We start from the raw sequence: 17,078 nt of genomic DNA on the forward strand, positions 1-17,078 counted from the left end.
GGAACACAGCCTCCTGGACGGACAGCCAAGACCAAAAGCCAAGGCACAGAACTTGTACTTTGTCTTCTGTGCACTGAAAAGGGAATCTAAATAATTCCCCAGATGTATGTCCTTTCATGTTCAGGACTCGGTCACCTCACATAGTCTTTGTATCTCATATTACGTGTGTAAGGAGTGGTAGGGGCCATGGCAATGTTAGCCGGAGTGTGTATGTGTGTGTGTTTGGCCTTGCACTTAGAATGGTCACACCATGGGTCACCTGGTTTCTGTTCTGGGCCTTGGAGTCCCTTTGTTATCTTCTGCATTAACACCCAGGCCCAAAGAAAGTAGTAAAATAGACAAACATGGGAATGAAGAAAACCACAGAAAGGGCCGGAGGGGCCCATCCAGAGAGTGTTGTGTGTTTCAGCAGTTTCCCCTGTCGGCCGGCTGGGCACTCTCCTACGGTAGCCCCTAGCTGGCACGCTGCTGGGTGGGGGACAGAGGGGGCGCGGGAGTACCAGGCAGTCTGCAACAGAGGTGCTTCCTTGGTCTCCGGAGAGGACCCACAGCAGCCTGCTCAGCTATGACATCCTCTCTTCTGATGTGCCTTCTAGGACCTACTTGAGCAGGGTATTCTGCTTTCTCACACTGAAGGAGGAACAGGTGGGCAAAAGGTCTTTCTTGCTCTTAAAGGCAAAAAAGCTAAGAGCGGTAGCCATGTTGGCTGTGGACGGACTGTGTCCTCATCCAGCGGGCCTCAGCTTTAGCCTCTGTTAAGTGAGAAAGCTGTGCAACATGCTGTCTGAGGACTCCTCACCTGATTCGAAGGGAAAGCGAGATGGAGAGAAGGAAATGGAAAACAGTAAGAGAAAGGCGAGATGTGGAAGGTGAGAGGCGGAAAAGAAAGAAGGGAAAAGTAAAGGGTAGGCAAGATGAACTGAAATACACATTCAATTCTGTTCTCTCCCAAAATCCTCCAAAATGAGTCACACAATAAAGGAGACAGCTTAAAATTTTGGAAGCTGGAGAGCAGATAAGCAAAGTAGCAATTGACTGAGTAGACCCAAGAAAGCCGAATCCTTAACCAAGAATGGGCAAAGATGAGAACCCAGCTGTTTCATCTTATAATTCACAAAAGAGTGAAGAATGGGCAGGTACCTCTGGAGATGGGTGTAAAGGAAGATCTTATGAAAGGATTGGGTGATGTCCGTTAAGAAATAGCTAGGACTTGCATGTCATGATATGACTCACTGAAAACAAAACAAGTAAAAATGTAGGAACTCCAAGAGGTAAGAAGAGTAGTTAAAATAACGAAGACCTAGATCTATGAAAAAGACACCCATAAGAATGTTCATAGCAACTTAGTCATAACAGCCTAAAACTAGAACCAACCCAAATGTCTGTCAACAAGAGAATACATATACAAATTGTGGTATATGCATTTATTGGAATAGCACTTAGTAGTACAAAAGAAGGAACTACTGATAGGGTGCTTCTCAAAAAACATTATTTTTAGTCAAAGAAACCAGACACAAAAGGTACATAGAGTATAATTCCATTTATGTATCAAGTTCAAGCACAAGGAAGTCTAATCTATAGGAATAGAAATCAGAATAAAGGTAGGACAGGGATGCCTGGGTGGCTCGGTCAGTTAAGCGTCTGCCTTCGGCTCAGGTCATGATCCCAGGGTCCTGGGATCGAGTCCTGCATCAGGCTCCCGGCTCAGCGGGGAGCGTGCTTCTCCCTCTGCTTGCTCTGCCTGCCCCTTCCCTTGTTTGTGGTGCGCGGTCTCTCTCTCTGACAAATAAATAAATAAAATCTTTAAAAAAAAAAAAAAGGTAGGTGAGAAGGCTGACTGTAAGGAGGCATGATGTAACTTCTAGGGGTGGTAAGAAACGATTTATTATCTTGACTGAGGTTGTGGTTACATGAGTGCTTGCACAGATTAAAAACTCATCTAATTGTACATTAAGATATGTACATTTCACTGCACATAAATTTTCCTTAATTAAAACACATGAAAAGGAAAAAATATAACCAGTCCAGTGATAACTACAAAAAAGAAATTCTACATGGATTAAAGGGTGAAATATAAAAGGCAAACTATAAAACCTTTATTTATTTATTTTTTAAAGATTTACTTGTTTATTTGAGAGAGTGAGCAAGCATGAGTACGGGAGAGGGAGAGAAATCTCCAGCAGACTCCCTGCTGAGTAGGGAGCCTGACGCGGGGGCTCAATCCCATGACTCTAAGATCATGACCTGAGCAGAAGGCAGACACTTTACCGACTGAGCCCACCCAGACACCCCTAAGCTATAAAACCTTTAAAAGACCGTGGCAGTTCAAAAAAGTGGTTCCCCCCACCCCAACAACAACAAAAACTTTAAAAACACGGCTCCCAAACCTTTGACATCCCCTCCATCGATCTCTGTGATACTTGACCAACAGACTATGTAGAAATGACACTGTACCGGTTTCTGGGCCCAGGGCTTAACTAAGAAGCTGACAGTTTCCATGTCCTCTTTCTTGGGACATTCACTCTTAGAACCCAACTACCATGTGTGAAGAGGCAAAGCCACCCTGTGGCGAGGTCTATGTGGAGAGAAACCAACAGCCAAAACCAGCTTGTCAGCCATATGGTGGAAGGGGGTCCTCTGATCCTAGTCAAGCCACCTCAGCTGACACTGCATGGAATGATGCAAGTGACTGCCACCTCGCCCTGCCCACATTGTTGTTTTAAGCCATGAAGTCTGGTAGTGGTTTGCTATGTAGCAAAAGATTACTGAAAGGGATTGTGGTACCGGAAAAAAGCAATAAAGGGCCCCAAAAAAGGGTAGCATAAAGGGGCTTGAGGAGAAGCCTATAAAACGTTGGGGGTCAAAGGATTCTTTTCATTTTCTACGATCTCTATCCCTATTAGTCCAGTCTGACAATGCTTCTTGAGAAACTTGAGAATGGACACCTACAGGTTTTGAGGAGGCTGCCAGGAAGAGCTTAAGGCAAATGAGGAAAACCTTACTGGAAGATGGAGGATGGGAGACACTTGCTACGTAGTGATGTAGAGTTTGACAAACTATCACCTGCAGTAACCTGGAACCAGGAAGTAAATGTACCTGGTGGACTCAGTGAAGTAGCCAGAGATTTTCAGACAAAAGTAATGAAAGTGCAGGTGGCTTCTTACTGCCTATGACAAAAATGCAAAATGAGATGAGTTTAAAAAACAAAAACAAAAACCCAAATAAAAAATAAGCCCAGGACTCACAGAGTCCACAAATAAAGTGCTTCTCATTTCCAGTCCTTCCAGAAGACAAACAATTCTAAATTAAGAAAGGGTCAAATCCAGAATGGGGCAATAAAATATTTTGTTAAGGGGCCAGAATGATTTAAGACTATATGTGCTTCATGTTCTTTCTGACCAAAAGGCCCTTGAAGAATCTCAAGGGCCACTTTTGCAGATTCTCTCCCTTAAATGGTAAGTTTTTTAAGAATCTCAAGGGCATTGTCTCAAAGCAGCCATACAGGAAGCCCAAAGTAAAGAAGGGCTTAGCTTCAGAAGGTTCAAGGTGTGGTTTTGTCTAATGAAGGAAATCTCAATAGCATTCATAGAAAACCCCTCAAGTTTCCAAGAGAGTCATTCTGGTGGAAGCATCGCCAGCTCAGACTCAAAGGGACAGAAATGGTACAAAATGAAAAGAATCCTTTCAGACCCAAACCTTTTACAGATGGGACGAAGACCAAGAAAGCAATCTCAGTTTTCATGGAAAAGGAAGGATGATTCAGGAGACAAAACCAAGACCCATGGAAAACAACCCCAGGAAAGTAGTATTGGATCTAATAATTAAGGAACTGGCAACATGTGCCCAGCTGGATTTCAGAATTTCTACAGACCAGTCACTGCTCCCTTTTGAACAGGTGTATCTGTAAATTATCCTATGCCTGTCCCACCATTGTATGTTGGGTATGTGGGGAGCAGACAATGTTTTTCTTTAGTTTACAGATCTTCAGATTGAGAAGAACTACACTCAAGGAGCTTCTACACTTGAGAATCTGCACTTGAGAGGTCTCATTTGCATGTGGATCTGATTTAGATGATGAGATCCTAGATCCAGAGCCTGATGTTGTAAAGGAATGGGACTTTTAATGGAGAATCTTGCAAGAAGAATAAATTTCCCAAGTGGGAAAAATGTAAGTAATTTATGTCCAGAGAGTAGAGTGAAATGGTTTGTAAATATCCATAATACTTTGGCCCTCTTCTCATAAAGGAGTAGGGTCTGTTCTTCTCTTGAATCTGAGCTCCATGACTGCTTAATCAGTAGGCTATGGTGGAAATGATGCTATGCTAATTTTGGGGCTTAAGTCTTACGAAACTGGAAGCCTCCACTTCCTGTCTCTTGGGATACTTGCTCTTGGAATGCAGTCACCATGGTATGAAGAAGTCCAAGCTACCCTTTGGAGATGTCCATGTAGAGAAGAACCAACAGCCAGCACCAATTTTGCTAGCCATGTGAATGAACCATCTTGGAATTGGATTCTCCAGCCCCAACTGAGCCACCCCAAATGATGCCATGTGGAAGAGAGATGAGCTGTCTTATTGTTAATATAGTTGAATATATTGATATCACTCTTTTCTGGTATATAAAAGGTTATATACCTTTTCTTTTATACTTTATGCTTTTGTCTTATTTTTTAAAATCCTTCCTAATCTTAAGGTTGTGAAAATATTTATAACTGTCCTGTTTCAGTTTTGTACTGCACCCACGAAATCAGAGGTCGTTAAAAAACAAACAACACATCAGAGAAGGGTTCAGTATATAAGGAGGTTGGAAGTGGCCACTCCAACCAAACAACAAGTGAAAAGCTGAACAAATGGAAAGATTAATAATCTTTTTTAGATCTATCAGAGAAGTGAGGTCACAGGGTAAACTGCTGCCACCCAAGTTTGGAGAGATAGGTGAATACAGAATATCACATTTTACCAAGCAGAAACCCATGAGCAGAAACCTCCACAGTAACCAGTGCCAAGGTAGGAAAATCTAAATTGTAACTGATCAATTGCTGGAAGTTTAATGTGGACAAGTCTGAGAGTTAAAGATTCTGGGGGGGAACCCAGTTATGGAGGGGGGTGTCCCACACTTTTGTGAGTCATCTTCAGGAGCTCAACCGATGTTCTCATAGTGAATATTGGAGAAAAATGCCCTCATGCTTCCAGCAGCGAGTGCAGAAAAGGAACCATTTAAAAACATGTCAGAGTGTTCTATTCTTCTTAACAAGGCCTGCCCTCAGGAAAAACTATTTTACCAGAGCTATTTTATCAAATCCTGCCAGGATTTGATCAGAGTCTAACCTACCCGGGAGAAGGAAAATACCCAATTCCAGCCCCCTCCAGCCATCCTGTCCCACCTAAGGGAAGGGAGGATAAGAAATACTGGTGAAGTTCACAGTCTAGGGGCATGGGCCCCTCAAAAGACTGAGACCTAATCATAGGACTATAGAATATTTCTTCCTCCCCCAGCACCTTACCATCACATTACTAAAGGCCTATTTACAACAACTTCTTTTACCTAGTACATCATGTCTGACTATCAAGAGAAAAATTACAAAGTATACTAAAAGGCAAAAACTGCAGTTTTAAGAGACAGAGAGCAAGATTAAAGCACACGCATAAGAAACTAGCCTTAGACTGGAAAGCATAAGAACTAGACTCAGACATGGCAGGGATGTTGAATTATTAGGCTGGGAATTTAGAACTATGATTAATATGCTAAGGGTTCTAAAGGATAAAGTAGACAGCATGCAAAACAGATGTGCAATGTAAGCAAAGACAGAAATTCTAAGAAAGAATCAAAAAGAAATGCTAGAGATCAAAAACAGTGTAATAAAAAATAACGCATTTGATGGACTCATTAGTAGACTTATTAGTGGACATGGCTGAGAAAAGAATCATTGAGTTTGATGATATCTCAATAGAAATTTCCCAAACTGAAAAAGAGAAAAAAAGACAGAAAAAAAATACCAAGATACTATCTAGGAACTGTGGGAACACTACACACAGTAGGAATACCACAAGGAGAAGAAGGAAAGGAACAAAAGAAATTTTTGAAGACATAAGGACAGAGAATTTCCCCAAATTAATATCAGACACCAAACCACAGATTCAAGAAGATCAGAGAACACCAAGCATGATAATACTAAGAAACCCCCTACAACTAGGCATATTATATAAAAATGCAGAAAATCAAAAATAAAGAAAAAAATCTTGAAAGAAATCAGAGGCAAAAAGCCCCCTCAGCTACACAGGAGCAACACTAAAAATTACATCCTTAGAAACCATGTGAGCAGGAAGAGACTGGAGTGAAATACTTAAAGTGTTGCAGGAAAACATCCACCAACTTAGAATTCTGTACCTTGCAAAATTATCCTTCAAAAGTGAAGGAGAAATAAAGGCTTTCTCAGACCAAAAAAAAAAGGGGGGGCGGGAGTTTGTTGCTAGTAGATTACCTTGCAAGAAAGGTTCAAGAAATTCCTTAGAGAGGAGGAAAATAATATGGATCAGAAACTAAAATCTACATAAAGAAAGGAAGAACACTGGAGAAGGAATAGATGAAAGCAAAATAGAAAAAAAAATAGAAAAACAGAAAATAGAAAAAATAGAAAAAAAAACTAGAAAATAGAAAAAGTAGAAAAAAAACCCTTAATTTTCTAATTCTTAACAGCAATGTATTTGATTGTGTATGTTTATGTATATATACACATGCTTACTTACACTTCTGTACAAGTGAAATGAATGACAGCAATCATACGAGGGATGGAAAGGAGGGATAGGATTACATGTTGTTATTTCTGTGAAGTGGTACAGTGCTGTTTGAAAGTAGACTTGGATTAGTTATAAATGTAGTTGTAAACTCTAGGGCAATCACTAAATAATAAAAAAGAAGTATAACATATGCTAAAAAAGGAGAAAAATTGGAATCATATAAAATGCTCAAATAAAACCACCAAAGGTAGAGAAAAAGTGGAAGACAAAAATAGGCACAAAGAATAAAGGCAACAAATAGAAAACTGAACAAATATGGTAGATATTTTCTAGCTATATCAACAATCACTTTAAATATCAATGGTCTAAATACACCAATTAAAGGACAGAGATTCTGGGGCACCTGGGTGGCTAAGTCAGTTAAGCGTCTGCCTTTGGCTCAGGTCATGATCCCAGGGTCCTGGGATCAAGCCCTGCACTGGGCTCCCTGCTAAGCTCCCTGCTTCTCTAGGGCACCTGGGTGGCTCAGTTGGTTAAGGTCCCTGCTTCTCCCTCTGCCCCACCCCCCCAACTCCTATTCTTGCTCACTCTGCTCTCTCAAATAAATACATAAATAAATAAATAAATAAATAAATAAATAAATAAATAAAAAGACAGAGATTCTGAAAGTGGATCAAAAAACAAGACCCAACTATATGCTGCCTACAAGAAACCCACTTTAAATATAAAGAGACATATAGATTAAAAGTAAAGAGGTGGAGAAAGATATACCATGCTAACACTACTTAAAAGAAAGTGGGGATAGTTATATTAATTTGAGATGTAGCAGACTACAGAGCAAGGAAAGTTACTATAGATAAAGAGGGGCATTACATAATGATATAGAGGTCATTTACCTAAGGAGATATATCAATTCTTACTGTGTATGCACCTAACAACAGACCATCAAAATATGAGAGGTAAAAATTAATAGAATTCCAAGAATAAACAGATGGATCCACAATTATAATTGGAGACTTCATCATCCCTCTCTCAGAAATGGACAGATCCAGCAGGCAGAAAATTAGTTAAGGATGTTGTTGAACACAATAGTATCATCAATCAACTGGATATAATTGATATCTATAGGTTACATCATTCAACAACAGCAGAATACACATTCTTCTCAAGCTCATATGAAACACTCATGAAGACAAACCACATACTGGGCTATAAAACATACCTCAACAAATTTATAGGGAATAGAAATCATACAATGTTTGCTCTTAGACCACAATGGAATTAAATAAAAAATCAGTAACAGAAAGATAGGTGGAAAATCCCCCAATACTTGGAGGTTAAACAACATATTTGTAAATAACACATGGGCCAATGAATAAATCTCCAAAGAAATTTAAATATATTTTGAACTAAATGAAAATAAAAATACAACTTATCAAAATTTCTGGGATGCAGCAAGAGCTGTGGATAGAGGGAAATATATAGCATTGAGTGTGTACGTTAGAAAATAAGGAAGATCTGAAATCAATAATCTAATTCTACTTTAGGAAACTAGAAAAAAGAGCAAATTAAATCTAAAGTACACATAAAAAAAGAAATAATAAAAATTAGCACAGAAATTGATGACACTGAAACCAGGAAGCTGACAGAAGAAAAAAAAAAATCAATGAAACCAAAAGCTGGTTCTTCAAAAAGATTAACATCAATAAGCCTTTAGACAGGCTAAATTTTTTAAAAAGATGACACAAATTACTAACATCAGAAATAAAAGAGGGGACACCACCATGGATCCATGGTCATTGAAAGGATAACACAGGAATACTATGAATAATTCTAGGCCCACAAATTTGATAATCTAGATAAAATGGACCAATCCATGAAATCCACAATCTGTCAAAACTCATACAAGAAGAAAAGATAATCTGAATAGGCCTGTATCTATTAAAGAAGTTGAATCAATAATTCATAATCTTCCAAAATAGAAAGCACCAGACTCAGATGGATTCACTGGTGAATTCTACTAAGCATTTAAGAAATACATTTTACTAATTATAGAAAATAGAAGCAGAGAGAATACTTTTTAACTCATTCTAGGTGGCTGGCATTATTCTAATTCTAAAACCAGACAAAAACATTACAATAAAATTATAGACCAATGTCTCTCATAAACATAGATGCAAAAATCCTCAACAAAATATTAGCAAATCAAATCCAACAATATATAAAAAGAATTATACACTACAACCAAATGAGATTTATCCCAGGTATGCAAGGCTGGTTCAAAACATTTAAAAATCAATTAATGTAATCCATCACATGAACAGGCTAAAGAAAAGCTATCACATGATCATATCAATAGATGCAGAAAGAACATGTGACAAAAATCCAAGACCCATTCATGATAAAAACTCTCAGCAAACTAGGAACAGAGGGGAACTTCCTCAGCTTGATAAATATCTAGGAAAAAACTTCAGCTAACATCACACTTAATGGTAGGAAACTAGCAGCTTTCCCACAAAGATCAGGAACAAGGTAAGCATGTTCACTCTCACCATAACTTTTCTTTTTTTTTAAGATTTTATGTATTTATTTATTTTAGAGAGACTGAGCAGGGGGAGGAGCAGAGGGAGAGAGAAATTGCGGGTGGGGGGGAAGAATCTCAAGCAGACTCTATGCTGAATGCAGAACCTGATGCAGGGCTTGATCTCATGACCCTGAGATCATGACCAGAGCTGAAACCAAGAGTTGGACGCTTAACCAACTGAGCCACCCAGGCATCCTACCACAACTTTTTATCATGTACTAGAAGTCCTGACTAATGTAATAAGGTAAGAAAAGGAAATAAAAGAACTGGGAAGGAAGAAATAAAACTCTCTTTGTTCACAGATGACACAAATGTCTATGTAGAGAATGTGAAAGAATTGACAAAAAAAATTCCTGGAACTGATAAACAATTATAGCAAGGTTGCAGGATACAAGGTTAATACATAAGTCAGTTGTTTTCCTATATAACAGTAAGGAATGAGTGAAATCTGAAATTAAAAACACAGTACCATTTACATTAGTACTTCCAAAAATAAAATACTTAGGTATAACTCTAACAAAATATGTACAGGACTTATATAAGGAGAACTACAAACTCTGATGAATGAAATAATAATAAAAAAACCTCTTAACATACAGACTCTTAACTATAGAGAATAAACTGAGTTTGGTTGGCAGAGGGGAGGCTGGGGGGATGGGTGAAATAGCTGATGGGGATTAAAGAGTACACTTATGATATAATAAAATAAAATAAAATAGAAAGAGAAAACTAAATAAATGGAGAGATATCTCATGTTCATGGACAGGAAGACTCAATATTGTCAAGATTTCAGTTTTTTCCAACTTGATCTACAGATTCAATGCAGTTCAATCACAATCCCAGCAGGTTATTTTGTGGCTACTGACAAACTGATTCTAAAGTTAATATGGAGAGGTAAGAAAACTCTAAACAGTCAACCAACACAATGCAAGTTTGGAGGACTGATACTACCCAACTTCAAGACTCACTACAAAGCTAACAGTATACAAGACAGTGTGAAAGAGCAGACAAAGAGATCAATGGAACAGATAGAAAGCTGAGAAACAGTCCCACATAGATACAGCTAACTGGCCTGTGACAAAGGAACAAAGGCCAAAAAAAAGAGAAAAACGTAGTCATTTCAACAAGTGGTGCTAAATCAACTGAAGAGCCACATGCGAAAAAAAAAAAGGGATCTAGACATAGACCCTACACCCTTCACAAAAATTAACTCAAAATAGTTCACCGACCTAAGTGTAAAATTCAAAACTGTAAAACTCCTAAAAAATAAAATCAGAGAAAAACGAGATGACCTTAGGTATGGCAATGACTTTTTAGATACAACACCAAAGGCACGATCCATGAAAGAAATAATTGATAAGCTGGACTCATTAAAAGTAAAATCTTCCGCTCTGTGAAAGACCCAATCAAGATAATGAGAAGAAAAGCCACAGAGTGGGGGAAATATCTGCAAAAGGCACACCTGATAAAGAACTGTTTTCCAAAATATACAAAGAATTTAAAAAAAACCCTCAACAATAAGAAAATGAACAACCCAATTAAAAACTGGGCCAATGCTGTTAAGTAGACGCCTTGCCAAAGAAGATACACAAATAGCAAATAAGCATATGACAAGATGCTTTTCCCTGTATGTCATCAGAGATATACAGATTAAAACAATGAAATATGACTACATGCCTATTAGAATGGCCAAAATCCAGAACACTACCACCACCAAATGCTGGCGAGGATGTGGAAAAAGGAAGTTTCATTCCTTGCTGGTGAGTGCAAAATGGTACAGCCACTTTGGAAGACAGTTTGGCAGTACCTTAAAAAACTAAACACGCTCTTACCATACGATCCAGCAATCTCATTCCAAAGGATTGGTATTTACCCAAAGAAATTTAAAATTTATGTCCACAAAAAAAAACCTGTACATGGATGTTTATAGCCACTTAATTCATAATTACCCAAACCTTGAAGGAACCAAGACATCCTTCAGTAGGTGAATAGATAAACTGTGGTATAGCCAGACAATGGTATATCATTCAGCCCTAAAAAGAAACAAGCATGAAAAAGACATGAAGAAAATTTAAATGCATATTAGTAAGTGAAAAGGCCAATGTGAAAAGGCTACATACTGCATGGTTTCAACTACATGACGTTCTGGAAAAGGCAAAATTATAGAAACAGTAAGAAGATGAGTGGTTGCCAGGAGTTAGGGGACAAGGACGGATGAATAGGCAGAGCATGGAGGATTTTTAGGACAGTTAAACTATCTTGTATTATCCTCTAATGGTGGATACATGTCATTATACATTTGTGAAAACCCATAGAATGTACAACCCCAAGAGAGAACCGTAATGTAAACTATGGACCTTGGGTGCTAATGATGTTTCAGTGGAGGTTCCAGTGTTTCACACTTGAAAACAAATGTACTTCGTACTCTGGTGGGGGATGGTAATAATGGAGAAGGCTATGCATGTGTGGACGCAGGGGTATATGGAAAATCTCTGGACCTTCTGCTTGAGTCTGCTGTGAACCTAAAAAAACAGTTGAGTAAAAAATTCAGAAAACAAAAAAGAGCTCTTCATAGCAGAAGCAAATATCCCAGAGTGGGGAAGTAGAGTATAAGCCTTTCCTAAATGTATGTGACAAATTTCTTAAATGTATGTAGAATTCTTTTGTGCAGATCATTTTGCAGGACTGGCTTTCCACCAAACACCCTTTGGAAAATGCCACTAGAATAATGGATAATGATACTTTAAAAGTAAGACACTAAATACGAGGAACTCAACATAAAGTTTGGAAAACAGAGTTGAGGAAAGCTTTGAAGAAAGTCGAACAAAAAGTCAACGAGAATAGGGGTAAGAATAAAGAGGGTGAAGAATATTACAGAACAAGTTCAAGAGGTTCAATCTCTGAATAACGTGTGCCAGAAGGAGTGCAGAGAGACAAAGAAGTGGGAGAAAATTACTGACGAAAGAATTTAAGAAAATCTCAAGAAACTAAAGAAAGGATGGGCACACACAGGGTCCAGCATGGCAGTGTCTCATCCTAGGTGAGACTGCAGAACACTAGGGATGAAGAGAAGCTTCAGAGAAAACAAAAAGATTTCATGTAAAATTAAACATGCAATCTAAGATTTATATGGGAAAACAAAGACAGAGAAGGAGCAAACTGGGAATAATATGAAAGGGAGGTGAAGAAGATGTCAAGGCACTCAGAAGGCTTCAGAAGAGACTTCTTTTTGAGAGTTTGATATGGATAGAATATATAATGTGCTTGAACATAATGAGAGATGTACGTAGTAAGAGTTTAGGCTGAATTAATCAGTACTAGCAAAAAAAACCCACAAAGGAATCAACAAGACCTACTTTGAAAACAAAATGTGCAACAAAGGAAAAGTAATCATAGTACCCTACTTGGTTCAACTGAAAATAGCATGCCACAAATTACAATGACGAAACACTGAATTTTGATCTAATCAAAATGATATCACGGTATTAAGATAGGGAAGTATATGTGGGTAGGTAAGGGACAAGGAGATTAAGAACAGTTAAATCTTCAACTTCTAAAGTGGGTTGTCAGTTAAAAAATGCCTGAATTATGCATAAAATATAAACATAAAAACAACATATGGAGGTAAATAAAAGAATCGGTTGAATTAAAAGTGATTACATTTGGGGAGAAGTAAATGACAGAGGGAAAGAGGGGCCAGTTTGTTTTGCTTTTGTCGTAATTCTTAAAAACCTATTGTTCCTTTAAATTATGAGCATGTAAATAACTCTGATAAAAATAAAACTAACTCTTGGGGCACCTGGGTGGCTCAGTCGGTTAAGCGTCTGCTCAGGTCATGATCCCAGAGTCCTGGGATCGAGCCCCGTACTGGGCTCCCTGCTCAGCAGGGAGCCTGCTTTTCCCTCCCCTCCCTGCTCATGCTCTCTCTTGCTATCTCTGTCGCTATCTCTGTATCTCTCTCAAATAAATAAAAAAAAATTATTAAAAAAATAAATAAAACTAACTCTTAAAAAGTGCTGTGCAGGTAAAAAAATGAAAGGGAGGTATAAAGGATACAGTGTGGCACACACCTTTTGATCCGTGATAGCTTTTACTGTTAACCTTTGAAGGGTCTGTAAAAGGTAACTTCAACTAATCCTTCCACTGCATTAAGTGTGGAAACTGAGGCTCAGAAAGGGAAGTGAGGTCAAGGTCACAGAATGAGCCAAGGCCCAGGCAGAGGATGGCCAGACAATGAAAAGTCAAAACTGCTGTAGTCTGTCCAAGAGCAGGAAACAGAGATACGAAGTAAGTTCCCACTTTTCCTAAGCTCTGAGATTCAGGCTGAGAGAGGGATGCCAGCTCAGCGACTGCCAGATTTAAACGGAATCTGCATCATTTAAATGGAATAGTGTGGCACAGTCATGAAGCTCCCACTGCTGTGGATCTTATCTAGGTACTGTTGAACAGGCACACAGGCACCTTAGTGGTATCTAGAATGATGTGGGAAAACCGAGCAAATATACAGGCATCTAGGGGTCATGCCATGAAGCTGGAAAACACACGTAATCAATATTTCTACCAAGGTGTTTATCTGTTTTTTCTTCTTCATCCACAGAGCTTTGGAGCAAAGGCCACTGTTCATTAATCTAAAGACACTCTTGGACTAAACAAACCCAGTAATTGGCTGGAGCTAGATGCAGATGATATATTTGGAGAAATCATGTAATAGGACCCTGACTAGAGCTGGACATAAATACCACAGGCAGGCTATGTGTGGTCTTCCAAAGGTTATGTGGAGAAGAAACTAGAATTGGCCTTCCCTTCAAGCTCTAACGTTCTAGGATTTGGGTTGGAGACATACTTAACTCCTTAGAAAAAGACTATGCTAACTTCTCTGGGGACCATTCCAATTGCTTAAACTTCTTTAAAGAAGGTGAAGGATCTGCAGAGTAACTAGAGTAAGGTTTCACACACGTATCTCTACACATAAGAAATGAGTATTGTTCTTTCTAGTATTCCCATTGGGAGACTATCTATTCCAGTGGTGTAGCTCTTTTAAAGTTACCTTCACAGATGGCTGGTTTATGAAATGGAAACAGATAATCGTAGCCCTGATTAACTACCTGCCCACTGCAGCCACTCAAACCACACTGTGCTTTGAATCAAATGTTCATTGGTTGGTCTCCAAAATCAAGTTTACTCTCATAGTACCAAGGTTTGCCACCACCGATGATGTTAAAAAAAAGTAAGCCAGGGCTTTGTTTGTTTGGGATTTTACAGGTTAGTTTTTGCTCTCATCAGTCTCCAGCTACAGAGGTCCTGAAAAGGAGAAGACACTCACTGGAAATTAATGGTAGCTCTGGATTTCAGTTTTGGTGGACATTCTCCCCAGCTTTTAACAGACCTTGCTGAATCCCATTCTAAAACAGCCAGCACTCTGCACCTTACTGTCCCATGACTTCTTCAGGAATGATTTTCTAGAAGTTGTGAATTTCTTGAAAAGTTTAACATTGAAGAGTAAAGACGAAAAAAAACCCTGAATTCTTCGTATTTCAGCTGCTCGTGAGAGGAATTAACAGCATCATGGTTGATGCCTCTTCTGCCCTTAATCAGTTGGTGTGTGCAGGGCCAGTAGCCTTTAAGAGTTTTCTTCCTCATCTGCTTGGCCCCATGAAAACAACATAGAGAGAAAAACCCCAGAAGCCCCTTGCCTGCTCTTGCTGGCCCTGTTCTGGTCATGGGTGAACCCCGTGCTGCTCCAGCTGCTTGAGGTTCACAAGGAGCACATGTGGAAGGTGCTACTGTCTCCCCTCAAGGCATACGTGGAGCACTTCACTCAGCAGCAGCTGAAGAAAGTCCCCTTGCCACAGGCATCACCAGGCCAGTGTGATACCAGAGATTCCATTGTGGCAGTTACTCTTCACAGCCTAGCAGTGCTGGTCTCTCTCCTTGGACCAGAGGTGATGGTGGGAGGAGAAAGGACCACCAGCTTCAAACTCACTGCCTCAAGTTCTACGAAAACTACTGACCTTTCCTCAGAAGGTGATCGATTTTCTCAGCCTATTACATTTCCCATGAATGGAATCTCAGATGTAAAAGGTACCTCAGAAGACAGTGAAAACTTCCCATCAAGATCTAACAAGGCTGAAGAGTGACTACCCTACTCGCCAAAGGGGTATGCAACCAAAACTGTCAGTGCACATATCTGTCCTACAGAACCCTATGCTGCTGTCAAGGCCCCGCTCACTAACTACTGCAGAGGAAACGTGGGATGACTTTGAGCCTAGCAGCTAAGATACCGAGATAAACCATGGAGACAGAACCACAGCTGCAAGACCTGGTCCCTCAGGGGAGCAAAAGGCCATTCCTACTCTGCTTCTACTCATTGAAGAGTCCAAACCTACCCCAAAAGTAGGTCTTGCACAAAGTAGGGAGAAGCCAGACCAAAACCAAGCCACCAAAAGTGTCACAAGGAAGGAGGCTTAAGTTTCTATCAGAACTGGGTTTAGAAGAGTTTACCAATTCAAGTAAAAAAGAAGCCACTACGAGATCCTGAGTTGGACTGGTTTGTTGGTATGATCCCAGAAATGAAGCCTGCAGCTGCTGTTCTTCTTTTACCTGAATTGAGGGCAGAGATGATGGTTCCCAAGGATGATGTCTCACCACTGATGGCAGTTTTTCCTCAAAATCTGCTGCAGCAGAATTACTGAGGGGAGAGTCTGAGGCTGGAAAGGGGCAGGAGGGCTGAGCTAGGAAGATAATAACTGGTAACAACGGGGGGCAGTTACGCTATAGGAAAAAGGATTCCTTTAAGAAAAAACCCTATCAAACTAATACCTCAAAAGCAGGCTCTACAAGACAAAACCCCCTAGGGCATCCTGTTTTGCCATAGCAGGAGCTCTTTCCCCAGTCTCCTAACTGAAGTGTGTGCCCCTGAGTGCTGGCTACGAGCCCCAGGCGGTGAAGAGCACTGGTTTCTCTGTGGAAGAGCCGTGTGCGTTGGACTCAGAGCTCTGTGAAACTCAAGTGGCTGTGGAAAGGTTGAATTTACTGTTTTCTTCCCCCCAGGAAAGAAAGAAAATAAATACAAAAAGCCACGCTGATTAGCTTAATTTTGCGCCATTTCTTTAACAGTCAGAAGAGGAAGCTCTACTATGAAATAGGACTTGAAAAAATTTTAGCTATAAAGTATCTAAATGATTTTAAATTGCTAAGGTTTTCCTAGGCAGCTTATTGGTTTATAGCTGTGCTGTCTGAGTGAACAGCCCTGTGGGACGGGGGCAGTTACTGACTGTTCCACACGTGTTCCATTGTACCAAAGTTCTTAAGGAGAAATACCTCCATAATCTGTTTTCTAAATATCCAATAAAGACTATTTTCACTAGACAAAAAAAAATCAGAGTGGTTGCACACGTATTCGAGTGGTGGCAGGATTACTGTAACGCTGGAAGGATTCTGGAAGGGATCAGTATTCTGCACAGGGAACTGGAAAGGATGCATATTAATACAAACTGGGCGGGGCAGGGGGGGCTCCTGGTGCTGGCCTCACCTCACCCCACCCCACGCCCCAGCTCCCCAACTCTGAGTTCACAGGACATCTATCCAAGTTTCTTCTATTGTTTTGAAAGGATGAAGGTTTCTCTGAAACTATTTCAAATACCAAAGATAAAACATTTGTTTAAAGATTTGAGTTAGGTTTACAAATGCATTGGTGGGGGTGCTAACTGCTGGTGCAGGACAAGAGAAAGGACAGACTGGGGGTGGGGCTGGGGCTT

General features: G+C 39.8%; 1 protein-coding gene and 1 pseudogene across 1 annotated transcript in view; one reads left to right on the forward strand and one right to left on the reverse strand.

Moving 5' to 3' along the window:
- The window catches only part of SCMH1 (Scm polycomb group protein homolog 1), a 183,645-nt gene that overhangs the window by 22,582 nt on the left and 143,985 nt on the right, over positions 1-17,078 (reverse strand). The window contains 1 exon segment of the mRNA XM_035727089.1: position 16,125. Within this exon segment, the coding sequence (XP_035582982.1) occupies position 16,125 (1 nt within the window).
- Positions 861-16,074, forward strand: LOC113915743 (annotated as a pseudogene).

This window comes from Zalophus californianus, chromosome 4, assembly GCF_009762305.2.
Source record: "Zalophus californianus isolate mZalCal1 chromosome 4, mZalCal1.pri.v2, whole genome shotgun sequence".
Taxonomy (NCBI): Eukaryota; Metazoa; Chordata; class Mammalia; order Carnivora; family Otariidae; genus Zalophus; species Zalophus californianus.